This window comes from Diceros bicornis, chromosome 21 (genome assembly GCF_020826845.1).
Source record: "Diceros bicornis minor isolate mBicDic1 chromosome 21, mDicBic1.mat.cur, whole genome shotgun sequence".
Classification (NCBI taxonomy): Eukaryota; Metazoa; Chordata; class Mammalia; order Perissodactyla; family Rhinocerotidae; genus Diceros; species Diceros bicornis.
In genome coordinates this window covers 21,365,772-21,393,415 of record NC_080760.1, presented here as the reverse complement: position 1 = coordinate 21,393,415, position 27,644 = coordinate 21,365,772, and the positions used below count along the sequence as shown (strand labels likewise).

Genomic DNA, 27,644 nt, shown 5'->3' with positions numbered 1-27,644 from the left:
CCCCCTCTTAGACTTGGGCTTGGCCTAGTCTCAGGCTCCATGACAATCCCCCTCCAAATGGCTGAGTCTCCCAGCCACGCTAGACCTTCTTGCCAGGAAAGGTACCGTGATATATTGTGGAAAAAGCACTGGATTTGCAGGCAAACTTCCTTCCCTTGAATCCCTGCTTACTGGTTGAGTGATCTATAAATACTTATAACTGTGAATGGGAGCTAATAGCATTCTCCTTACCTAGTGCACAAGGCTTTTTGGAGCATTCACAGGGATCACTTATGTAAAAACCCTTTGTTTAAAAGAAAAGCTAAAATCTAAGCAGCTCTACATACAAATATAAAGTTCCAGTAAAGATGCTCTGTAACTGTCCATATGTTTGAAATCGATGACTTTATTGACACGAACTTTGCAATAGAAAGTGTTATGCTAATAGGATAGTAAGAATCAGTTCCTGTATCATATATGCATGAAAAAATTGCCAGATCAATTTCCAGTAACATGGTTTAACTTCTGGTCACTGTCTTGGAGAAATCCAGATTGTTCTGGAGAGGGGAAGATCATATATGTCCTTCATTCCCTTCTCCCCCAGAAGTGAGAAACTGTTTCTATATTAAACAGAGACATGCTCCCAAGTTGATAAATTCCAAACAACAGGCAGCAGTTAAGTGATGCAAAAACAAAGTTATAAAGAGAAACTAGGCTTAGCCCATGGCTGACAGCACAGCGACTGGAGAAGGAACACCCTACCAAAACACATCGCACGTGCCCCAAGAGTGAGCCCTTGAACTTGCAGCATCAACGCCAACCTTTGGCAGCTGGGGGCTCCTGTTGAGTAATGCCAGTGGGGACACAGGAGTCACAGGTGTTGCTTTTATTTTATTTTATTATTAAAAAAATTTTTTTAGAACATGAAGTTCCCTAAAAGCCCTTTTTCAAAGAATCACAAAATGATAGAGGTTTGGGAAAACTATAGTTTTGTGTATGGTAAAGTCTTGTACAATGATTAGGAAAACATCCAGATCCGGAGTTTCAGACAGAAACCTGTCCTGGATATAAAAGTGAGATTACACTGCAGAGCAATTCACAACCACACTATACCTTAGCATCTAAGTCAGTCTCCTAGTTATTAAGTCCACTGTTAGATTCTGGATGTACAATCGTGACGGGCCAGACTCCAAATCTCTCAGCATCTGCATGGTTCCTGACACACAGTTGGCATTTAACGTTATTGAATAAATATACAATCTACCAAAGGAAGGAAGGAAGGAAAGTAGGATGGAAGGAAGGAAGGAAAGGAAGGACACTGCCCACCTGTGTTTGAGGAATAACAGAGTTGGCAGGTAAGGAGGCCAAGCATCTGAATTTTACTCTCTCATGTCAATTCTCTGGACTCTGTGATATCAACACACATCATCAGGCTGCCTATTTCTGCTAACATGGAGTTTATTGGTATCGTTTGGTACAACTTCAAGTCCTACCTTCCCCAATCCCAGGCATGTTAACAGTCCTTTAAAAATCATGCTACATTACTTTGGAGGAAAATACTTCCACCTTAACATGTTTAAAAAAATGCTAGAAAATTTTATTCCTAACAAAACTTTTTTCTACTGCATCAGCTACCTGATTTCTAACACAGTGCATACCAATCCAATGTCAATGTGAATGTGCCTCAACCAGGTATTGGCTTTCTAAAGTGATTCCTTTGCAGATACCAAAATGACACAGTCCTGGGGCTATGTACAGAGAGGCCGAAGGAAGCCATGTGCTGTGCAAAAGGAAACTGCCAACATATTCTGGATTATCTCCCTCTTGTGAGCAGTGTCCAGTCTTTGATTAACAATTACAAGTGACCCAACTGGGGAGAGAAAACACTCAAGAACATAAGCAAAGGGGGCTTGAAAGCTATGAAAAATGCATCTGAGGCGTCCTAGGTTGGATGCATTGACCACAACGACTGTGATATTGTGGTTCAGAGGCTGACATGGAGACCAGCATGGGGGGACATTGAAGACAGAGGAGAAGTGGGTGTGACTGCATCACAGAGACCTCCCAAAGACACGCTGTGGGTGTTGGCAGGGTTAGTTTGTGTGAAACTGCATCTGAATCTGTCTCATACTGAGCTCAAGAAACAAGAATAACAAAGACTTTTCCTGTTTCTTGATTTCTCATATATCTAGGTTTAGAGTTGGGTGAAAGCCACCTTTTAAGTGAACATGGTAAGCTTTGTGATGGTGGTATTCAAAAAGAAAGAATGCAAGAATAAGCTTGCCTGAGACAGTGCACACTACTGTGGCCAGGGGACCTTAGAACCAACGTGTGAATCTTTCACCCAGGGAATCAACCCACCCCTCTTACTTCTCTGTGTTTCATAAACTGGCCTGTGGCTTTGGCTCACCATTTTTACACCAGACCTTATTGCAGGAGCTGCAAAAAGGCAAGCTGAACTGCACACGTGCAGTTGATTACTATTCGTGAGTACTGTGCCAATACATTTATGTGATAAATAGGAGGCTGAGAGTGTCCCAACAGCTCAGGAAGCAGTTGGCTGCCAGGGGAGACAGTCTCTCAAGGCACTCAGCAGTGCTCACGTTCAGCAAGGGGCACCCACTTCTTCAAGATTCCATGACGGGATCCAGTATGTGAAGGGCACCAAAGAAGTCCATCTGCCCTTCTAGTTCAACACTCTTCAACTAGAAGAACGCTTCTATTTCTTCGTGATTCTACTACTTCTGTCCACCTGTCGGATGCTGTCGGTAACGTTAATGGTGACTTCTTTCGCAGACATTCGCTTAGCATCTCTTTTAGTCTGTTAAAAAGTTTAACACAGTGAATTGAGTTATCAGGAAATATCCAAAGGTCTTCACATTTGCATTAATCTTTTGAGATTGTTACACAACACACACACACAGAGGCAGGAAGAATGACCAACAAGAACACACACACATACATTCCTGTTCATAGGTTTCTCTGTTGACTCTCTAATACCAACCGAGCGCAGAGCTTGGCATAAGGAATGCTCAGTAAAATGTCGAATGAATGACTGAACTAGCTGAGGTCCGTCAAAGGGTAATGTGAAAGGTTTCACAGTTGGTTTTAGTAGAGTGGTTAAGGGTTTGAGCTTTGGCGTCAGATAGACCTTGGTTTAAATACTTACTGTGTAATTTCACTATGGATGAGTTTTTTCTAACCTTTCTAACCTTAGTTTCCTCAGCTGTAAAATGGGGAATAATAATAGTACCTACCTCATCAGGTTATTGTAAGGATTAAATAAGGTAATGCATGTAAGGTACTTAGCACAATGCCTGTTACTAACTAAAAATGAAAAAAAAAAAACAGTAAATATAATAAGTAAAACGTAGGCTAGATTACCTACTTCTAAGTGAAGATACACCAATGACCAAAGTTCAGAATTCACATTAATACTAAAGCATTGACTAAACTGTAGGTTCTTCAACCACATGTGCCCAATCCCCCGACCCCCCTCAAGAGAAAACAACTTTAGCTAGCGGGAGGTCATTTTGCACCCATTCTACTCAGTGATCATACGCTTGGAGTGAGCATGAGACGGGCCTTGAGAGTCATCTCCATCATGGACGGAGACATGTGTCACCCAATCCTCAGGAAGGACCTGCTGCCCAGCTGCAGGGAGTGCAGTCAGCAAACAGCCTCCAGCTGTCCCTTCAGGGTGGCCTCAGCTGCAGAGAGCCACCTCACCCAGGGCCCCCCTGAGGTGGCCCAATGAGGGGGTAAATGCAGGTAGAAAGGCCTGGCCATTTGGCCCAAAGCAGGCCGGCTCAGACAAGCCACTTAGCTTCAGAGGTCCCCACGGGGTGGGGTCAGCTGAGGCTGTTGTCAGGCCTGCATTGTGGCTCAACTTCTCCCTCTGCCCACCTCTGCCTCCAGCCTTCCTTCCCACGGGTGTTGACAGGGCACTTCCCAATGAACATCCTCTACGATGACATCTCAGAGTCTGCTGCCTGGAAAGCACAGTCAGCCTCAGTCTGTGGGAGCATCTCCCATGGTGTAAGCATCTCCCCATGCTGGGTGTGAGTCTAGTGTTGACAGATGCATATTTTTCATACAACATGGTCTCTGAACACAAGCCATCTGTAGTGCATCCGAAAATGGTGAACTGTTGCACCACTGGAGAAAAACTAATTGCTGTGTTGTATTTATTAACAAATGATATGTAGGTTTCTAACATGTCATATAAATCCTGTGTGGTAGCTGCTGGCCATGCCCCTCTCAGATTCCCTTTACTTGGCTGGTGCACCCATCCCCCAGCTGCTGTGAGGTTTGGCTGCTAACTGCTCACAGCAGCACCCTTCTTTCGAGAATTGCCCTCATCTGATTGGAGCCACCTCCCCCAGAAATGCCAAAGAGGTCACACCCTAATTCCTGGAGACAGCCCAAAGCCAATGCCTGATTGTTGGGGATACAAAAGGCTGGCCCCTTTGCCTCAAGGGGGTATAAATCTATGATGCCATCCATGCTCTGGAGCTCCCTGTGGGATCAGGCTGAGACAGTATGCAGCTGTTCAGTTGAGCTCACACAGTTGCTGAACTTGGTCCTGCCCCACCCTGCTTCCCCCACTACCTTGTGGGGTTCACCTGAGACTACTCTTTCAATCACTCCCTTGTGCAAGAATCCTCATCCCAGCCTCTGCTTCTAGGGAACCTGACCTAAGATAACACTTCATGGTGATTTGAGGGATGTTTAAAAATAATTTTGACTATACGCAATTTTAGCTTTATCCATTGATTACATGAGATAGCATTTTACCGTTCTCCTCTTTATGTTCCCAGTGCCTAGCACTGGGACATAGTAGGTTCTCAATTTAACTTTGGCTGAATAAATGGACGAATGAACAAATAAGCACACCACATTTGTCAGTCTACTCTTGCTTTAACAATCAGCAGTCAATGCTAAGGATTCAGTCTTCTGCTCAGCTCTTCCAAGCCTGAACTGGCGCAAGGGCTGGCAGTGACTTTAATGGGTTTATTTCCCCCTGAAAACAGAGAACTCATTAAGTCCCACAACCAATTTTGTTTCCTAAAGAAAAATGTGGCAATTATGAGGCTAATTCCATCTGATTTCCATTTCAGATAGTATTGTCAAAAACTTTGAAGACTGGGGCCTGGAATAGAGACACAGGGACCTTATTTGAAATGAGCCAAGTTGACAACAGCATTCCCCTCAAACTGCTGGGCAGTAAGAGAGGTTTCCAGAATGGAAACGTAAACTTTCCACACTGCATAACTGCTTTTCTTTAGAGTTGTTGGCAAGATTTCACAAAAGGTTATTAAAGATTATGCAAAGAAAATGCTCTGCTTTTCTGAGCTTAAAAATCTAAGCAAATATTCAGTAGTTGCATGATTCTTAATTTCCTAGCCTGTAAAGAGTCAAGGGCTACAAAATATTCCTTCCCAGAACAGCCACAGAACATGTATGGTTTGAATCTCAAGTACAATGGGGCAATTTCTTAAATCTGTATATCAAAAGCTTGCACCGTGTTCAGAGGACAAGCTTTGGGGCCGGGTTTAGTGCAAGGCTTTGCCGTGGGTTAGCTGTCACACCACCTGTTGCTTTAACCTCTGAATCTCAGTTCCCTTACCTGAAATTGGGGAAATAATGCCGGCTTCTTAGGTTTTTTTGAGATAATTAACTTAGAATTAATAGGGTGTCACTTAGCATTAACAGGGTGACCAATTTCTTCCAGTTTGCCCAAGACTGACCTGTTTTAAAACTGAGAGTCCCACATTCAGGGAACCTCCTCAGGCCCCTGCAAACCAGGACAGTTATTTGCTCCAACTATAGCTAATAACATTAATTCTGTTTGCAAAATGATGTCAGTAAAACATGCCAAATTTAAATAGAAAACCTTCTAATTCTACTGAAACTAAGACTATTGCTACTACTACTTCTAAATAACAACAACAATAATAATAATTCTACAAGATATGTGTGTGGGTAAAGGACAAACTGGAGTTCTGTATTCCAGTGATGGGCACGGAAGGGTCCAAGCCATAAACAAATACCTTTTCAAATAATTACACTGTATTAAATTTAGAAAATTAAACAATTAGAACGACAATACATTTTCTTGGAGTTTTATAAAAGAGAAGCTTTCAAGTCTGAGACATCGGTGGAAAGGTGCCCACCCCTTTCACAGCAGCAAGGATATTCAGGAGGTCAGCTGTCGCTGCAATCTAGTTATAACCCGGAAACCTCCGATTTGAAGCCCAAATGAGAGGGAGAAAGAAGATGAGGAAGAGAACTACAATGCCTGATATTTTCTCTAGAGGTCCCAAGAAATACGTTGCTTTGCCCTCCTACGAGAAAAGAGCTATATAGATACAGAGAACAATCGTACCATTTTGGTCCTCAGGGCCTATGACATTTTGTATAGCATAGATATTTTCCTCTATGATGTGGTTTTCAGCCAGCCAAACCTCTTTATTTAACGTTCCACCCTCTTTAATTAATGACAGGAAAAGAAAACATGTCCCTATGGCAATTACTGGCTTGAAAAAAAACGTTATAGTTTCCAACTCAATGATGAGAGAAGCCTGTTTGGCACCTTTGCTTCTGAGGCTGTCTGCTAATTCAATCCTCCCTCCACTTCTAAAATCCTTGTTTTGTGTTTCATCACCATTGACTTTTGTTAATGGGCCACCTCTTGTATCTCACCCAGTTTTTCAGCTTTTCTATTCTTCCCTTGCCTCATTTTAATTTCTGCAGGTTTAGTACTCTGTGAATCATAGATTTTAGTCCTCCTGATACTGCCTCTTTAATTAAAAGTAATTTATTGGCGGCCATTTCCCAAGGGTAATCAGATTGACTGTGATAACTTCCTGGCAGCCTCAAACCCAGATGGACTTGTTTCTCTTGGGGTTTAGAAGTCAACAATTCAGCTCATTCCCCATGGAAGTGGGGGCAGCCTGGCTGCTCCGTGGAGGCCTAGACTCAGGAGTGCAGCTAAACCTGCCCAGCCTTTTCTCACCGTCCCCCAAAATGGAACTACAGTCATGCATCACCGCATAATGATGTTGTGGTCAACAATGGACCACATATACAATGGTGGCTGCATAAGATTAGTACCATATAGCCTAGGTGTGTAGTAGGCTACACAATCTAGGTTTGTGTAAGTACACTCTGTGATGTTCACACAATGACAAAATTGCCTAATGACGCATTTCTCAGAACACATCCCCATTGTTAAGCAATGCCTGACTATAAAGATGTTCTCAGCTTTACTTTGACTCTACAAATACATCTACACCTAACAAGGGATTGTACGAACCTTTTCACAGTTACTTGCGTACAACAAAGAAAAGCAAAGCTTACTGAGATTATGCTTTATCAGAACTAACTTTTCTGTATAACTAGTACTTTTTAATTATAAAAACAATATATAATTATGGTAAAAGGAATCCAGAGGATGGAGAAGGGCACAGTGAACAGTAACCCTTGTTCCCACACTCTGGCCATGCTCGTGCTTGCCCCAGAGGTAATAACCACTGATTATTTCTTACTGAGTGTTCCAGGGATCTTCTACACATATACGAGCATAGGGTCCCATCTTTTGATACTCTTTTCTTCCTTCCTGGACTTTAAACGTGGTTTGGATAACATATTTATTTGCTTGCTTACTTGCTTATTTTCTACATCCTCATCGGATTATAAACTTCAAGAAAGTAGGGACCCAGTCTGTTGTGCTCACCACAGTATCCCCAAAATCTAACTTAGTGCCTATCACATAATAGACACCCAATAAATAATTTGATGAAGAACACATGTGTGAAGATAAATCTTCAGAAACAGAGGAGGAAAAAATCCCTAGGAACAGAACCTGTGTGCATTGCTCTGCCTAAGCGTCACAGAACTTTCCTACAGGATTCCAATTAGGTTTATAGTTGATTGTTCTTGCACCATCCCTGAGAGACGACTGGGAATGTTACTGTGTCCACTTTCCCGGTGAGGCAGCTGACATCACTCAGGCTATCGCAATTTGCCCAAGGCCTATGTCAATATAGGTGGTGAGTCAAACTAAGGATAGTGGCCCCAGGTCCCACATCCAGCCTCCTACAATGTTGCCAAAGCTCACTCAAAATTCTCCACCACTTTTTTTCAGGTAATGGGAAGGAAGAACACGGGGTCTGGAGGCAGACAGACTTGGGTTCAAATTCCAACACAGCCACATAACTACCCCCTGTACCATGGTGGCCAAATATCTAACATTTCTGAGCCTATTTTCCCAGGTGGGGAATGATGCTGCTCATCACTTAAAGTGGTGAGGGTTACAGATGATGCCATATATAGCGTGTCTGGCTTGTAGTAGACACTACAAAAATATTAGTTCCCTCCTCTCCTTCTTCCCAAGAGATTAAACACTGAACCTTGTCGCTGTAACTCGAGACATTTTTCTTCTCTCCAGTCAAGTCCCATTAAAAGGAGACAGACAATAACAAACGTCTAGCTGTTCCCAAGCTCCATGAGTTGATTTGCTGCTGCTTCATGAATTTTATGGCATTAATGCGAGGTCAGTTAGGAAACATTTGATCTTAACAGCTCCACCAAGGGCCAGGATGCTAGCCTCCAAAAACAGGGATGAGACCATGCCTCAGGCAAAACTCTCAAGAACTCCCAAGCCTGGAGCAAATCCTGTGCAGATCACAGCCCCATGCATGCACTCATGTGTCTATCTATCAGGTGTATCTATCATATCAGGTATCAAGCGCCAAAGGAGTTGCTACTTTTCAACTGGAAACTCAGATAAATCAAACAGTAGGAAGGCAGTAGAACCTGCTTTAGAAAAGCAACTGGGCTTCCACAGAACAGTCATCAATCATATGATGGTGATGCTGCAGGGCGGTGGGTAGGAGTGGAGCCGTGGAAAACCTTTCTAATCTTAGTGAAGTACTAGGCCTGTCTCACTCCATCAACCTGTACTTAGAGACTACATACTAGGTGCATAACCCTGAAGTAGGCTCAGGGGGCAAGGGAAGACCATAAAGAAGAACAAGGAGGTTTCTGCCCCAAGTAGCTTCTAATTGAATTGGTTTTTCTGCAAGGAATTGGTTTTTCCCTTAGATGAATAGTGAGTCTTGCAATTCTTCACCTACATAAGCAGCCAATATATAGATGCATTGCGGAAATCACTGCACACGCGCGCACACACACACGTCCCCCACAGCCCTGTACTGCCAGGCTTGAACTAGTGAGTGCATCCAAGGACCCTTCCAAGAGGTCTCCTTCTCTTTGGTTTTCCCCAGTGGTTTCTTTTATTCTCTCCCTCCTTTTAATATCATGTTTCTGTTTTTCTAGGAGAAACTCATATTGACTTTCCAAACTCTTCTCATATATCTCATATTACTGCCATCCGGGAGAAATTCTGGGCTGGTCCTATCCTCCTCTCTGGCCCCAGCCATTCCTGTGAGGCTTCATCCATCTTTCCTGGACTGGACCAAGCCTTACCAGCAATCTGACACTGTGGGGAGGGGGAAAGGAGAGCAGAAGGAGGACGCTCCTTAGCTGAGAATCAGTCCAGGCACTGGCTGCTTCCTTTAGCCTGGTCTGGTCACCTTGCTGAGAATAATAAAGCAACCGAAAAGATGCAGCTTCTGAAGACATGAAGGCTCTTTGGGAGGCCAGCCACATACGCAGAGCTTTGTCTGCTCAGAGCCATATCCACATAGACATTTCTCCCTTAGCTGAATACTTGAGGAGGTAGTTCTAGGGGAGAAAAACAAGAGTCCTACGCCAGAGGAAACATTCAGGTTGGAGAGTAAATATTTGGAGGCAGCCCAGAGTTCCTGAACAATTAATTAGCAGGAGAGAACAAGCAACTACAGAGCCTCCTGTCATGCTCTTTGTTGAGGTCAGGGAAGGAGCTGGGGAAAGGGACAGAGTCAATGATTTATCAGGTGCTGCAGAGTTGGAAAGGTCCCAAGTGACTAGAGGAAGTCAAGGCTCAATAAAGAAAGAGCTCCCCACTGAGTGAGTCAGTTCCATTTGTGAAAGATCATTTTGTCACAGTCTTTTTGCCAGTTAGCACCTATTAACACCAAGTATAAGACAGGGGCCAGCGGGAATCGAAAGAAGGAGGATATGGTTTATTTGATGGGACATGAAGTGGAGAAGGGCTCAGATCACGCGATGCGGCTGCTCACAGTCACAGCAGCATTAATCACCCCTCACCACCCTTCAAAAAGTGATTTGACCTGTGGGGAGGCATCTGCGTCAAATGAGTAGTTGCTATCCCCACTAGTGGCCTTTTATTTCCTCCATAGCACCATTCCGAGTCCATAAATGCTTTGCTCATTTATTCCATATTATCTGACTCTCCACCCTCACCCCCATTAAAATTGGCAGCTGCCTCAGAGCAAAGGGCATGCAAGCCTTTTCCACTCCTGGATCCTTGGCATCAGAACAGTGCCTGGCATCTAGGTGGTGCTCAGTGAATGAACATTAGATGAATGAATCCAAAGAGCACTTATAGGCACTGGTGAGGAAATTTTCCAGGCCTAGCAAGATTGCCGTTAGCACACAAACTTGTTTTGTAAATCTGAATGGAAATACTGCAGTAGGCCTGTGCATGGGGATGTGTGCTTCATGAACAGGTTCTGCTGGAGAAGGAAAGCTTTAAAAAGGTGCCAGAGAACCATCAGCCAGGTGGCCTGATGAGGTACAGAGGAACGCTGTGAAATGCTGACAGGTCATCTTAAAGAAGCAAAGGAGGGCTGGAAGAGGCAAGTGGATACTGCCTGAGCCAGACACTGAGAACGTAGGAAGCTTCAGCCCCAAGTCTGTGAGCTGAGCTCAGAAGAGACAGTATGTCAAGGCCCTGGAGGGAACAGGAAGGAAACGATTTTCTTTGGGCAGATTCTAGGCAGCTGAGAGCTGTGTTGGTATGAGCTGGCTTGGCTGACAGAGGCTTCCATCAGAGATCAATTTTCCTTGTAAACGGACACCTTAGATAGAAAACCTTTGCTAAGGCCTTTGAGGGATTCAGGACGTCTGTTGGCTGGTGAGGTCTCAGGATATGAAGACCACTGATGCACTTCAGCAATTGTCTGAACACTTACAACTGAAGTTATCTGCTCTTGATCTTACTTTGGAAATAGTTACAAAGCAGTCATTGTTCATTGAATTGTGAAAACAAAAGCTGCTGGCCGGCTTAACGGTATGCCCATCTGCCCTGTGGTGCTCTAAAGTCAGGTGTGTGTGGTCCTCACTCTCCAGTGACACAGTTTCCAGTGCAGCTGGAGCCCCAGGGGCTTGCTCTACCTGGTCCCATTTTAACTTCCACACAAGAGTGCATGTGTGTGTGTGTCGGGGGGATGTTTTCCTTAGCGCTGAGTCTCCATTCTCATCTCTACACTAGAGACAACAATATCAACATTTTAGAGTTATCGTGAGGATTAAGTGAGATAATATAACAAAGTGCTTAGCACCCTATGCCATGCCTAGAAGGTTGCTATCACAGGCCTAAGGAAGGAGGACTAAGCACAACTTACTGGTGGACTAAGCACAACTTATTGGCTTTAAATTCTTATGTTCCATAACTGGAACTCATCTGCTGCCGGTTAGCTTGTAAAGTGATATAACCACTTTGGAAAACTATTTGTCACTATCTATTAAAGTTGAATACATCCCTATCTTATGAGCCAGCAATTCCATCCCTGGGTATATACCCAAAAGAAGTGAATGTCCACCAAAGGGCACACACAAGAATGTCAATAGCTGTGTTCATAATAGCCCCAAATTGGAAACAACCCAAATGTCCTTTAAGTAGAATGGTTAAATTATGGTGTATTCATATAATGGAATGTACATAACAAAGAAAATGAGGAAGTTTTTGCAACTCACAACAACAGGGATGATTCTCCCTAGCATAATGTTAAGCAAAAGAAGACAGACACAAGAGAGCACACACTGTATGTTTCCATTTACAAAAATCTCAAAAATAAACAAAACTGGTCTATAATGCTAGAAGAGTGTCAGAATGAGTGACTATAATGTCAGAAGAGTGTTTATGTTGGGGGGGGCGGATGGTGACTGGCACACCCCAGGCACCATGGTGAGGGGCACCAGGGGGATTGGTGGGGTAGTGACGATGTTCTACATCTTCATATGGAAGATAGTTCACGGCTGTGCCACCTCAAAACTCATTGAGCTTATGATTGACTTGTACATTTTTCTGTATGTATGTTACATGTGGTAGATTGCGTTATTGCCCCTAATCCTTTGCTGTTTCTCCACTGGGCACAGAGTATACTTCCTCGCCCTGTCCATGTTGGGCTTGCCCAACTTGCTTCCACTAATGGGAGGTTGGTCGGTATGATGTGAGCAGAGATATGAAATGTGTTTGAGTAGTTTGTTTTTGCTCTCTTGGGTTTCTGCCATAGTCATGAGAAGAATATACCTCAGAAATGTTGAAGAATATACCTCAGAAATACCTGCTGCCCTTTTGGCTTGATTCCCAAATAATACACATGGAATAGAGTGAGCTACACCCGGGGCCTGGAGCCTGAGTCAGGCCTAGCCCACTCAAGTTGCAGCTGTAAGAGGGTAAAAAAAAGATTGTTATCTGGAGCGACTAAATGGTCATTGTGCTTTGTTATGCAGCATTATTGTGGCAATAGCTGATTAATACATTATTCTACAATATTTTAAGATCTGTATGCTCCACCTTTCTAATAGTCACCTGTTTCAAATTAAAGTTACTGACACCCATCTGCAGCACTTATACAGCCTATTCATGTCATACAATCAAATGAACCTCAGACCTCAGTTTCCTTGTCTATAAAATGGGGATGATGCTCACTTCACAATGCTCTTGGGAGGATTTAATGAACCAGTAGACCTAAATGCCATCTGTAAATTGCAGAACACAATTCTAAAGTGATGGATGATGGGGGCAGGAAGTGAGGTTGGAAAGAAAGTGTGTGGATCATGCCACACACCAGGCAAACTGCTTCCCCCCAACCATGGTGCAGCTGGCTCAAAGGGTGATGGCACAAGTGTGGGGAGGAGGCTAGGGGGCAAATGGCAGGGCCCGCACTAGAGCAGGCACCAGGCTTCTGAGCATAGGTCTATGGGGCCCACACTGCCTTGGGAGATGACAATGATTAGGTCCCTAGAAGGCCAGCTATGCACAGGCAAAGTAGGGAATTCAGGACCCTGGGAAGGCTGCCACTACCCTCAAATCTACCCTCCACCCATTGCCTTTTATGGTGCTGAAGGGCCACCGTCAGTGTTTCATTTAATTGGGTTATGGTGCTGTGTGCTAACCATCCCCTGTTAATCCTTGCTGCCTTTCTTACAGCACTTCTCAGTTTACAAAGAGCAGGCCCATCTGTTCTCTCATTTTGGTATCATTCCTATTGTGTGGAAAAGGAACCTAAGACTCTGAGAGATTAAGTGACTCCTGCAAGGCCACTTAGTTAATGAGCATTAAAGCTGAATTTGCGACAGGTTTTCTGACCAAAGCTCACTGAGGTGAGCAAGAATTCCATCATTACATAACCAGATGTTCCCTCGGAAAGCAGGTGGCATTGTCCTGACAGAGTAGAGGGGGAAATATGGGTTTGGAGCTTCGGGTAAGCAGTGAATTTTGAAGGGACGTGGGGCACAGGGAAGAGGAGGAAGTGGGAGGGAGGAAGAGACTGCAGACCCTTGACCTGGCCTACTAAGGGCATTCGTTCCCATGGAAGGAGGCAGGGGCAGCAAGAGGAGCACTCCCAACAACAGCTCTGGGAGAAAAGAAAGGACAGGAAAAGATACCCACTAGGTCCAGGAATGCCATAGCCCTGCCTCCTTTCCACCAGCAATAGTCTGGGGGTGATGCTGCCACCACATTCTGCAATGAGAGGCCCTCCTGGGGGCCCTCCCACTGCCCATTTGGTTGGAGGGTCCAGGTAAAATGCCAAGTTTGTTTCCTACCACACTGGTCTTCTCTCTCCTTCCCCGTGTACTCCTCATCCTGCCAACCTCTGAGACTGGCCAACAAAGACTGGTTCCTGTAACCAGCACAGTCCTCACTATCAAGATGGTGAGAGCTGCGACAGAAAGGGAGATCTTTCCATACACAAAAATTAACTCAAAATGGATCAAAGACCCGAAGGTGAGACCTGAAACTATAAAACTCCTGGAGGATGATGGTGCTCAGGGCAAGCTGCCCCAGGAAGCACCGCTCTGGTATGCGGATTATTTTGAGCTGAAGACAATAAGGATATTTGACCTCCCCCACTAACTGCCTAGAGAATCTGGCATGGTGGCTCATTCCTGGAACAGATCTTCTATCATGATGGCTATAAAGATAATGTAAAATAGATGTTGCAATGGGAGGGGCACCAAGCCCCTTTTATCAAAAAACTCTATCTCTCCCTGACCAAATTATCAATAGATGACCCTGAAAAGAATTGTCCTTCTGCCCTCTGAAGTCCCAGGCCACTACCCACTCCCAACACGTTCCTTCGCCTTTAGCTGCAATACTTAAGCAAGCAGCTTAGACAGAGGGACGAGTTGCTCATTTCTGAGTTTCTCCCATGTATACTGTTATTAAACTTGGTATTATTTTCTCCTGCTAACCTGTCTTGTTGATTATTTGGCCAGCCAGAAGAACCTTAAGGGAAAGGGCAGAGGGAGATTCTCCCTCTTCCCCCGACAAGGAAAATACAGGTAGTACACTACTCGCCATCAGCCATAAAGGGATCTTCTTGAATTCCATGTTTACTCAGTCAAGGGAAACAAAAGAAAAAATAAACAAGTGGGACTTCATCAGATTAAAGAGCTTCTATAAGGCAAATCAAACCAGGATCAAAATGAATAGGGAACCCACCAGCTGGGAAAAAATATTTGCAAACCATATATCTGACAAGGGATTAATCTCCATAATATATAAAGTACTCACACAACTGAATAACAAAAAACCAAACAACCCAATCAAAAAATGCGCAGAGGAAATGAACAGACACTTCTCCAAAGAAGATATACAGATGGCCAATAGGCACATGGAAAGATGCTCAACATCACTAGTCATCAGGGAAATGCAAATCAAAACCACACTAAGATATCACCTTACACCCGTTAGAATGGCTATAATCACCAAGACAAAAAGCAACAAATGCTGGAGCGACTGTGGAGAAATGGGAACCCTAATCCACTGCTGGTGGGAATGCAAACTGGTGCAGCCTCTATGGAAAACTGTATGGAGATTCCTCAAAAAATTAAAAATAGAAATAACTTATGATCTAGCTATCCCACTACTGGGTATCTACCCAACGAACCTGAAATCAACAATCCAAAGAGGCTCATGCACCCCTATGTTCATTGCAGCATTATTCACTATAGCCAAGATGTGGAAGTAACCTAGGTGTCCCTCGACTGCTGAATTGATAAAGAAGATGTGGTATATATATACCATGGACTACTACTCAGCCATAAAGAAAGACAAAATCGTCCCATTTGCAACAACATGGATGGACCTGGAGGGTATTACGTTAAGTGAAATAAGCCAGAAAGAGAAAGACAAACGGCATGATTTCACTCATATGTGGAAGATAAACCAACACAAGCACAGATAGAACTGTTTGGTGGTTACCAGGGGCTAGGGGGGTAGGGGGTGGGCACAAGGGGTGGAGGGATGCACTTATATGGTGACTGGTAAACAATAACGTACAACAAAAATTTCACAATAAAAAAAAAAGGGGAGATCCTTGAACAAAGCAAACACATACTTCCTTTAGAGTGCAAATATCAACAACCCATTTCCACTGATTCAACAAAACACAGCAACTTTCGAGACAAGTATTGGGGTGAGGTCTTGCTATTTTGCATGAGTGCTATTTTACATGAGTGGGGAGGATAATTTCCACTGGCAAGGCAAGCCGCCACTGCTCCTTCCCTGGGTACAGTCTCAGCCTGGCTCTGTCCTGAAGCAAGCTTCCCCCCCTTTCTCCGGTCTCAGGTCAGTTCTGCGGTTGCCACTTACCTCCGTGGTCCGAAGGCCATTCTGCTTCTGGGTCAGAGGGCCCGAGCCGAGGCTCTGGGGATTCGGGCACTGGGTCCCACAGCTCATCTTCTTCTCTGGGTTGGATAATCCGCCTGGGGCTGTAGATCGCGGCACACCACTGGAGGACAGTGCCTCTTCCAGCGCGCCTAGGGGAGGGAAGCAGAGGATGGCACCAGAGTCCTGCACGTGGCTGTTGCTGGAAACATGCCCCAGGCGTGTGGGAAAAAAGATAGCCAAAAGGAAGAAGTAAGAGTCAACAGAAATCCCACCATGCAGAGCTACCCTTTTCTATAAGAACATGTGTGTTTTTTTACTAAAATGAGATTTTAAAATAACTTTGTTACCTGAAATTTTTACTTAATAATATACCAATGATATTTCTCCATGCCATTTTATTTTATTATTATTTTTTTTAATTGATGTTTTAATGGTTTTTAACATTGTGAAATTTTGGGTTGTGCATTTTTGTTTGTCCATCACCATATATATGACTCCCTTCACCCCTTGTGCCCACCCTCCACCCCCACCCCCACTGCCCCTGGTAACCACAGTACAGTTTTCTCTGTCCATGTGTTGGTTTATATTCCACATATGAGTGAGATCATACAGTGTTTGTCTTTCTCTTTCTGGCTTATTTCACTTAACATAATACGTTCCAGGCCCATCCATCCATTTTATTTTTTACACATAGTCTGCCGCTGTATGGATGTGTCACCATTTATTCAACTAATCCCCTCTCATTGGAATTTGTTTTCACTTTTTCATAATAAATGTTACTGTGATGAAACTCCTTGTGGTTAAAGCTTTATTCTTAATTAGTTCCTTACAATAAATTCCTAGAAGCAGCATTACTGTTTTGAAGGTTATACAGAGTTTTTTTTACATAATTCCATTTCAAGGTGTTGGACTGAGCATGCGTCCCTCCCATAACAAATGCTAAGAAATGACGGAATGAAGTTTATATAAATAGCCTCACTGAAAGGCAAGAGGAAGACTATAGTGAAGAATTCATGGATGAAGAATATCTGACTGAAAAGAGAAAAGGTGGCCCAGGAAGCATGAGGAGGAGCACCAGGTGGAATATAAGAAGTGGGCAGAAGCTCTGAGATAGTCAGGGAGGCTGGGGGAGCCAGGTTGGCCATTCTCCACCAGCTGAGGCCAGTCAGCAATGATGGAGCAGTCTGTGAGGGTGGGACACTATGGTACAATAAGAAATATATATTTTCTCTTCATCTCTGATGAAGATTTGGTCTTCATCCTGATGTGCCAGGAGCCCTGGCACAAAGCTCCTAAAACCCTTGTAATTTCTTGAGTGATTGGGGTGACAGGAGCATCTTTTGTTATAATATTTGGTCTTTTCTCTCAGTTCATGACATGGAGTTCCTAAATCCCTTGGAATTTTGTGAATGATAGGAGCACCATTTGTTCTAATGAGGCAACTCTTGGTGGGCCCCTAGATAGCTTCAGGATGGGGGCTGGTGGCCAGAAAGACCTAACTTTGATTAGAAGCTTGGAACTTTCATCCCCACCTTCCAACGTCTGGGGAGGAAAGAGGGGTTGGAGACTGAGTTAATAATTAATTATGCCTACATGATGAAACCTCCATAAAAAGACCCTTAATGACACGTTTAGGGAGCTTCCATGTTGGTTAAAGCATCCATGTGTTGGGAGTTCTGTCCTCAACTTCATGGGGACAGAAGCTCCTGCACTTGGGACTCTTCTGGACCTTGCCCTATGTATCTCTTCATCTGGCTGTTTATTTACATCTTTTATAATATCTTTTACAATAAACTGATAAATTTAAATGAAGTGTTCCTGAGTTCTGTGAGTCATTCTAGCAAATTATCGAACCCTGAGGAGGGGACACAGGAATTCCGACTTATAGCCAGTTGGTCAGAAGTACAAGTGGCAATCTGGGACCCACAACTGGCATCTGAAGTGGGGGGCAGTCTTGTGGAACGGAGCCCTTAACCTATGGGGTCTGCACTAACTACACAAAGTTAGTGTCAGACGTGAATTGAATTGTAGTACACGCAGTCGGTGTGTGGAGGGTTGGAGAATCGGTTCATGTAGGAAAAAAAGAATCCCACATATTTGGTATCAGAAATGTTTTGAGTAGAAACAGTACAGGTAAGGGCTTGACTCAGAGAGAGGGGCAATGCTCTTAGGGGCTGGTGACACCCGAGAGAAAGAGAAAATTCCTGCCAAGAAGGCTGGCTTTCTGAAAACAGTGCCAAGAGTTAGGCCGACAGAAGTTTTCATCCCTGCCTTCCAAGTGGGCTTGTTAAATAGATGCAGCTAACATTCTAACAGAAAATTTCAGTTAATAAAATTAGTACAAAAACAAGAATAAACAAACATTGGGGAAGGCCAACACCATGAAAGAGTGACAACAAACTCTACAATGGAGACCCCAAAGGAAGTGGAATTAATATGGTATGCAGCAGAAAATTTTAAATAATTAAATTATTTTAAATATTTAATATTTTACGTAATTGATCTGCTCAGAAAAATGAGGAAAGATAATATAACCACAAGATGAAGACAAGAATGACCAAAAAAGTTTCAATTAGAGGTACTTGAAATAATAATTTTAACTGTTGAAATGAATGGGAAAAAAAAATCAACAAGAAGCTGAATAGCAGGATAGATAAAGAGCAACTTAGTGAACTGGAAAAGCAAGCCAAGGAATTCTTCTGGAAGGTAGCACAAAGGGGTAAGTGGATGAATGAAAAACATATTAGGAAACACAGAATAAAAATCCAGAAATTATACCTTAATCAAATAACAGTTCTACAAAGAGAGAGTAGAGAAAATTGAGGGGAAGCAATATTCACAGAAATAATAGCATTTCTCAGAACTGAAGCAAGACATGAAACCTCAGATTGAAATAGCCTACTAAGTGCTTGGCAGGATAAATAAAAATAAAAGCCTAACCGAGACAGATCTTAGTGAAATTTCAGAACACCACTGATAACAAGAAAAGCTTCAGAAGAGGCAAGAAAAAAATCAAGAATGAGATTCACATCAGACTTTCATCAGCAACCCCATGGCTGATGAAAAGCCAATTTACTGGCTATCAGAAAACTATGGAACAATGTCTTCAAGATTTCAAAGAATATGTACATTTAAAGTCTTTTATTGCCAAAATATATTACCAAATTTACCTCTGTAAATCTTTCTCCAATTACCCTATTCCCTGTCTGCCAACAGTACATGAAATGGCAATATTCTCCAAACTCACAAATACTGAATATTTTCTTTTTTGTTTCTCATGTTTGCCAACTTAAGAGGTAAAATAAAGTATCTCATTGCTTGGATTTACATGTCTTGATTTACTAAAGATATTATACTATTGGCTAATTGTGTGGAGTTTTCTTAAATTGTCAAGTCATTTGCCTATCTTCCTTTGGGGTGTTAGCCTGGGTTTGATTTTAATCAGACTTAAGGAAAACAAACAAAACCCTTTCCCAGAGTGTTGAGAAATTATTTGCCATGAAGCAGGCATGAGAAGCACGGTATAATTGATATACTAAGGGAGGAGTGGTTGACTAATCAGAGCTGATGAGGCTGCAGTCCCAACACAGCTGAGGACGCAGTGATCCAAAGGACACACATGTCCACACGTCACCCACCTGCTCTGCAAAATGCTAAGAGGCGTTCAACTGTGCCATGGAATAGAAATCAGAAGTCGAACATTGAAAGTCACAACAGAAAATGCCTGGTCCAGAGCTTCCTGATTGGCAGGCCATAGTATGTTGGGGCATTGTGTATGGGTTCCAGATGTGCAGAGAAATGGACTCCTTCAGTGGGGCTTGCCCCAAATCTTTGTGTCCCGCTTCCTCCACCAGTCAGCAGACTGGCTCCCTTTTCGTCCCATCCCCCCTCCGTCCCAAAAGGGGTGCATGTATATGGACACCCCAGCACACACATTCAATCTCCATCCCCACTGCTCCCTGCAAACAGCTGCCTCTTGGCCTAGGAGAGTGCACACTTGGAGAATGGATCAGGAGAAGAGGCCTATAAGACCCTGGAAGCAGGCTTGGTGTGATTTGGGCTGGTAATTCCAGGGTCCCAGCACCCACAGAAGAGTCTAGAACAGAGCTTCTCAGTATGGTCCAGGAACAAAACTGTTTTTACGGTCTGCTGTGGGATAAGTATGCAAGCATTTAGAAATTTCTATAGCAACTTGACATTGCTGGAAATCCAAGGGTGAACTTTGTTTGAACTTCTCTGATTGAATAGGGTATAGACCAGTTCTGGTGCTGTCAAACTCACGTGGTAAGTCACAAGTGGTGTGAGCTGTGTATGAGTCTGGCACGGTAGGACCACATACTCGTCTGTGATGGACAGGGGAGAAAAGCAACTGGTCCTGAAGGAGGGCTGGGGGCTTTGGGAGGTATGTCCCCTTGGCCCCTGGATAACTTGCTCTGTGGGGAAAGGTGGGGCCAAGGGGGGTTAGAAGAGGGGGTCTCTAAGCACAAGACCGAGGCAGAGACCCGGCTTACCTAAATCTAGGGTGAAACTGCCTTCAGCCCTTGGGGCTGCTGAGTGGGACTCAAGGCTAGCCGGTGCTACCTTGGCTGTTTATCTCAGTGGACCATACAAATGTTACCATTTTATATGTGGGTCAGGACTTGGTACCTGGGTTGAGGGTGGGTAAGAGGCCCTACTGAGCCATCCACCCTGAATCCACCATGGTGCTTCCAGCCTGGGTGGGGATGGCCACCACCTTGTCCCATTCTGAGACACTTCAAGACATGCATCTGACCCCAATTCTCCCCATGCCCACGGCCAGGACCCTGTGGGGGTTAGAGGACAGGGAACACAGCTCCCTTCCCTTCCCACCCCACAATGCAATCCAGTTGCTGAGCCAGGAGGAGGGTGGCAAGGCAGGAAGGAGGGGTTGAGGCACCAGAAGCCAAGAGCAAGTAGTGGAGAACACATCCCAGGGAGGCGGATACACAACAGGAAGTGGAACTGATCATGAGTCAGAGCTCCAAGCCCCTGGCATATGCTTCTTTGTCCCATAGGATTTCACTTACAAAACACAAATTCAAAGATAAAATTGTTAAGAATTTCAAGATGGCACCTGCAGAGCATTAAATCCTAAGTACAGGGCCCCTTCTGAGCCCAGCAGGCCCTGTGTGGCTGCACTGTCACACACCCATGAAGCTGGTCCTGCCAACACTTAGAGATCGGGCAGAGCTGCTGTGGCTGAGGTACAAATGTCCAGTCCTTCCCTCTCAGCAGCCCATCCATTCCCTGAGCATCTCTGCTAAGCCTCAGGCTTCCTAGAAACAGTTTGAAAAATCACTCATTTGGTCCAGTGTTTTTAGTTTTCATTGGTGGCGAAACAAAAATTAGAACTCAGGTTTCTTAATCCCCAATCCAGGGACTTCCTCATCTAGTAAATGGGAACAACAATTCCTACTGCCTGGGGCTGTTGTAAGGATTAAACGAGACAATATATAAAGGTTCACAGTATTTGGCACATACATTGTACTTATTATTATTTATGGTCCAACACCAGCTGCCTTGTCTCCTCATGGTGCCCCCCTCCATTAGCCACATTAGTTACATTCTTGGTTTACAAGTCACACAATCAACACCTGTTAAGGGCTAAACGTCTGGCCCACTGGGCCTGATAAACAAGCAGAGAAGCTCTGATGACAAGCAGAGAACCAGGGCTGGGCTTGGGGTTAACACTGCCAAACAGTGAGCAGGGGTCAGCTGCGCAGTGTGCTGAGGTCACTGGAGGGGGTCAGGAGTATGGGGTCATTTACTGTTACTTCTGCCTTCAATAAACCAGGTGATTTTGCTGCACGGATTTCATTTAACTAGTATCTTCTAGTTCCAGAAATCATAGACTCAAGGCTGGAAAACTTGTAAACTACAAAAAAAAAAAAAATTTTTTTTACCTCATCACCCAGAGATATCCCCTGTTAACAAGGAGATGCATGTCCTTCCAGCAGATGCTACTGGTGCCCACCCAGGTCCACTGACCTGAGCCCTGCACCCATCCCCCAGCTGCGATGGATGTTGGTGGCTAATGGCTCACACCTGCCCCCTTCTCCTAAGGCTTGCCCTTGGCTGAAGGTAGCCCTCTCACCAGGAGAGCCTGGCCAGTTATGCCAGGGGCAGCCCATGGTCAATGACTGACTAAAATTGTGTGTGTGTGTGTGTAGGGGGTGTGTGTACAACAGCCCAGACCCCTTGCCTCTGAGTGGGACAATTTCTGTCTCTTTGCTCCAAAGCAACCCATGGGATCAGGCTGAGGCTAAACTAATTCTGAAACCACATCTTTGCTCAGCTCCTTCCCCTGGCCCATCCTGTTTCCCTCACTCCCTCCCTCACACAGTTGTCCTCCCAGGAGTGTCTCCAAGAGTCACTTGCATAAAATCCCCATCTCAGGTTTTGCTTCTAGAGAACAGAACCTAAGACAGCATATATACCCTGCATGCTGCATATATTCCTTCTGCCCCTCTACACTCACTCTCCCCTCCTCTCCACCCTGCTCTGTGTCCCAGGATAGTGACCTGAATACTCTATGTCAACAGGCTCCCTTGCCCACTGGCTTCTAGTTGAGTTTGCCAATGAGTTTGCATCACTAGCTATAGAGAGGAGGGGTCTGCATTCCTCTGGCTCCCTCCCTGCCGTGTTGCCACGGGTGCACTGAGTCCTCTATACACTCCTCCAGCAGAAGAGGGTACAGAACCAAGAAAAGCCCAAGATGTTGTGCAATTAGGAGGCTCCTGATGATTTGAGGGAGAGCTCAGAGGAGTGGTGGAAACAGGACAGATGGTAAGTTGTTGAGGAAGGAGTTACAGATGCTGTGTCAGTTAGGGTTCTTAGCTGCAAGCAACAGAAATGGACTCCAGTGAATTAACGTAGAAAAGTGATTCATTTAAATGATCTGTGAAGCTTCTAGACTTTCTGGGAGGGCCAGAGGCGATCTATCAAGGAACAATGTCCTAATCCTTCCACAGACCTTGTCCCACCAACACCTAGACCCTGGAAACTGGCCTCAGCACTGCTGCCACACTTATACTAAAAGATTATTGTTGTTTTTCTGAAATTCAAGTTTAAGTGGGTGTCCTGAATTTTATCTGGCAACTCTACTGGGCATCAAGTGCCCCAGACTCGGGGGATGTTGTTGTGAGAGCTGCATTGTACTAGACCCTGAGCTCCATCTGCCTCTCCACTCCATGCCACCCCTCTCAAACCTGGGAGATGAGAGACACCCTTATTTTACAGAAGAAACAGGTTTAACCCAGGTTCTGTATGTTTCCACTGCTTATGGTCTTAGCAAGTATTTACATTTCCTTCAAGGAAAAACTCACAAGTAGGCAGTTCTCAAATTTTAGTGTGCACGAGACCCACCTGAGGTGTCTGTTAAAATGCAGATCCCTATATCCAACCTCCAGAACTTGTGAGTGAGTAGGGGCCCAGGAATATGCATTTTCACAAGTACCCTCCACCCCACTCCATCCTCAGTGATTCTGAGGCAGGGAATTCTAAAGACTGCACTTTGAGGCTCCTGACATAAAGATGGACACTCATGCTAGTTTTGACGGTTGCATGCAAAATGGCCGTCTAGATTTCTTTCCACAGTGAATTCTGTAGTAGTAAATTGAGAGACATTTGTGTGCCCCTAGGGTATGTCTTTTTATGACACCCTTCACAAATTTTCACTCCATCCAGAAGACAAGCCAAATCACTGACTTTGCCAAAAGACAGGAAACAGCTGTGTCCAAACCTTGCTGATAAATTGCAACCAAGGACTTCTTGCCATAGTTTCTTGCTATTTTGGAAATGGAGCTGGGAGGGGGGGCAGAGTATAGAAATGAAAAACGATAACTGGAAGCCACATGGAGAGCAGGCCAAGGGGCACTTCCTCCTTAACCTAAGCACCTGGCTTTCCTTGGTGAAGGCGTCACAGAGTGTGTCCAAAGTCACCGAAACTCCCTGCAAGTCATTTCCCTCAATGACCAAAAACCAATGTATAAGACATTAGCGGTCTATTTGGGAAGAATCTCCCAATGTCACATCAGATGAAACTCTGGCTCATCAAACATTGTCTGGGCTCAGGCCGTGAACACACAGCTGATGATAATTTTGTTTGGCCTGAGGTATAAAATTAAATAAACTGCAATTACCCAGCCACTTACCGAGAATTTGTCTCCTCATTTTTCAAAATGAACTAGAATGGGAAGGTGTCTATGATTTCTTCAATATAATGAGTAATTTTTGAGCACACAATATGTGTAAGAAGCTGAAATGTGACTTCTTGTATGGTTAATATAAGAAAAGTCTTAAAATATGGTGAGCAACCCTTACATTTATTGTCAATTGATTTTGGGCAAGGGTGCCAAGACAATTCAACAGGGAAAGAATAGTTTTTTCAACAAGCGTGCAGGGACAGCTGGATATCTACACGCAAAAGAATGAAATTGGACCCCTACCTCATACCATACACAAAAATTAACTTAAAATAGATCAAAGATCTAAATGTAAGGGCTAAAACTATAAAACACTTAAAAGAAAACATAGGTGCAAATCTTCATGACCTTGGATTAGGCGATGGTTCCTTAAAAATGACCCCAAAAGCACAAGCAACAATAACAAAAAATAGATAAATTGGACATCATCAAAATTTAAAACTTTTGTGCTTCAAAGGACACCATGAAGAAAGTTAAAGGACAATTCACAGAATGGGAGAAAATTTTTGCAAATTATATATCTGATCAGAGACTCTTACTCTCAAAGAAGTCTTATAACTCAATAATAAACAGACAATACAATTAAGACATGGGCAAAGGACTGGAATAGACATTTCTCCAAAAAAGATATGCAAATGGCCAATAAGCACGTGAAAAGATGTTTAACATCATTAGCTAGCACGGAAATAAAAATCAAAACCACAATGAGATACCACTGCAAACCCACTGGGATGGCTGTAATAAAAAAGACAGATAATAACAAGTGTTGACAAAGATGTGGAGAATTTGCTACCCTCATACACTGCTGGTGGGACTGTAAAACGGTGCAGCCACTTTAGAAATCAGTCCGTGTCAAAAGTTAAACACAGAGTTACCATATGACCCAGAAATTCCACTCCGAGGTAGATACCCAAGGGAAATGAAAACCTATGTCCACACAAAGACTTGTACATGAATGTTCATAACAGCATTATTCATAATAGCCAAAAAGTAGAAACGCCCCAAATACCCATCAACTGATGGATGGACAAAGAAAATATGGTCTATATATACAACAGGATATTATTTGGCAATAAACAAAATGAAGTACTGATACATGCTACAACACTGATAAACCTTGAAAACATGCTAAGTGAAAGAAGCCAGTTACAGAAGGCCACATATTGTATGATTCCATTTATATGAAATATCCACAAATAGGCAAATCTACAGACAGAAAAGTAGATTAGTGGTTGCCTGGAGCTAGGGTTGTTGGGGGGAGATGAGGAATGACTGTTAATAGATACAGGATTTCTTTTTAACGCGACGAAAATGTTCTAAAATTGTGGGGATGGTTGCCCAACTCTGAGAATATCCAAAAAACCATTTAATTGTACCCTTTAAACAGGCCAATTGTATGGTATGTGAATTATAGCTCAATAAAGCTATAATTTAAAAAATGGTGAGCAACACATTTTGGAATGTTATACTGACTAAAGAAAATAAAGAAGCACATTCAGACTTGAACAGCAATGGCTGGGGAGAGAGACTGACTAATGAACCTGTACAGTCTATAAGGGCAACGCAGTCCCCAAAGGCCATGGGTTCTGACTAGCAGGGCATTGGAAGGCCACTGCTCCCTGAGTGAATCGCCAGCCTGTCGCATCTGCCATTGGCTGTGGGGGGTGCTGGTGAAAGCAGCTTCCCCGCGGTAGCCAGCAGCCTGCAAGAAAGATGCCTGCTGAGAGCAACAGCTGGAACTGGAGGACCACAAGAGGAAGCACAGAGAGTCCTGTCTGTCCTTGGTGCAATCAGGCGCGAATTCTCCTCTCCCCAAAGAGACACACAGGAGACAACAAACAAGCTAATGAACTGGGAGGCAGTCAAAAGGAAAAATCAAAATCTTATTTTTCTTCTCCATACTGATACCGTTAGAATCTGTGTGTTTTCTCTGAGGGCTTACTTACCCTTCCCTTTCTCCCTTTGATCCCCTCAGTGGCACCTCCCTTCCTTGAAGCTTCCACCTCTGTCCCCAGATCACCACAGAGCAGATTCTCCTGGGCGGGTACCCACCATATCTCTGTGTTAATTATTGTGCAGCCATCCCAACCCTGTAATAAAAATTTAGCTCTCTCACCCACCAAATGTGCTTCCTATCTTACTGTTTCGAAGGTATGCAATATTGCTTTTCCAGATCCTTCCTCCGAAATTGCTCAAAACACTTCACTGATGCTCTTCCCTTTACCTTTTCGTCTCCCCTTGAATGATGCTTTTAAACTTTTAAAATGTCTACCTGTGTATGAGTTTGCCAGGGCTGCCCCAACAAAGTACACAGACTGGGTGGTTTTTTTTTGTAAGGAGATCAGCCCTGAGCTAACATCTGCCAAGCCTCCTCTTTTTTTGCTGAGGAAGACTGGCCCTGGGCTAACATCCGTGCCCATCTTCCTCCACTTTATATGGGATGCCTCCACAGCATGGCCTGACAAGCAGCGCATCGGTGCACGCCCGGGATCCGAACCTGCGAACCCCAGGCCGCCGCAGCGGAGCGCGCACTTAACCGCTTGCGCCACCGGGCCGGCCCCCAGACTGGGTGGTTTAAACAACAGAAGCTTATTTTCTCACATTCTGGAGGTTAGAAGCCCGAGATCAATGTGTCAACAAGGCTGGTTTCTTCTGAGGCCTCTCTCCTTGGCTTGTAGGTGGCCATCTTCCTGGGTCTTCACATGGTCTTCCCTCTGTGTATCTGTGTCCTAACCGCCTCTTCTTAGAAGGACACCAGTCATATTGCATAGGGTCCGCACATATGACCTCACTTTACCTTAATTACCTCTTTAAAGGGCCTATCTCCAAACACAGTTACATTCAGAGGTACTGGGAGTTAGGATTTCCACATATGAATTTTGATGAGACACAATTCAGCCCCTAACACCTTGCTTTTCCTTTTATAAAATCATGTTTATATTTTTCTTGTATAAGAAATAGATGTTTTATGTAGAAAACTTTACTGGTAATAAAAAAATAAGAAAATGAAAATTATCCATAATCTTATCAACCACGGATAACTGTTAGTTGACATTTGGCCTACTGTGTCCTCAAACTTCTTTCAATGCATAGACACAGAAATATAGATTTTAAGAAATGAGATTATACCATAATACTATTCCACTTTCCCCTTTATCTATCAAGATTTCTACTCAGCTTCATTCCTCCTTCATCTGCTTCTTCCTTATCATAGATCACTTGTTCTTTTATCATTTGTCTTTCAATTAGCCAATCATTTGAAAAATATTTATTCAGTGCCTACTACGTGCCAGGCACTAGTGGGTGCTGGGGCTACACCTAAGGCTTATAGTCCAGTAGGGGCGCAGGCTCTCAGCTAAATCCTCCGTCTGCCTCCCTTCTTCTTCTTCCTGCTTCTCCTAGTCTCTACT

At 43.9% G+C, this 27,644-nt stretch overlaps 1 protein-coding gene across 1 annotated transcript in view; it reads right to left on the bottom strand.

The window, feature by feature from the left end:
- Positions 1-383: 383 nt before the first annotated feature.
- The window catches only part of BAALC (BAALC binder of MAP3K1 and KLF4), a 98,362-nt gene continuing 71,101 nt past the window's right edge, over positions 384-27,644 (bottom strand). The window contains exons 2-3 of the mRNA XM_058564755.1: positions 15,992-16,158; positions 384-2,800 (exon numbers count right to left, since the gene is read on the bottom strand). Coding sequence (XP_058420738.1) covers positions 2,699-2,800; positions 15,992-16,158 — 269 coding nt within the window. The 3' untranslated portion in view covers positions 384-2,698. The remainder of the gene's footprint in view (positions 2,801-15,991; positions 16,159-27,644) is intronic.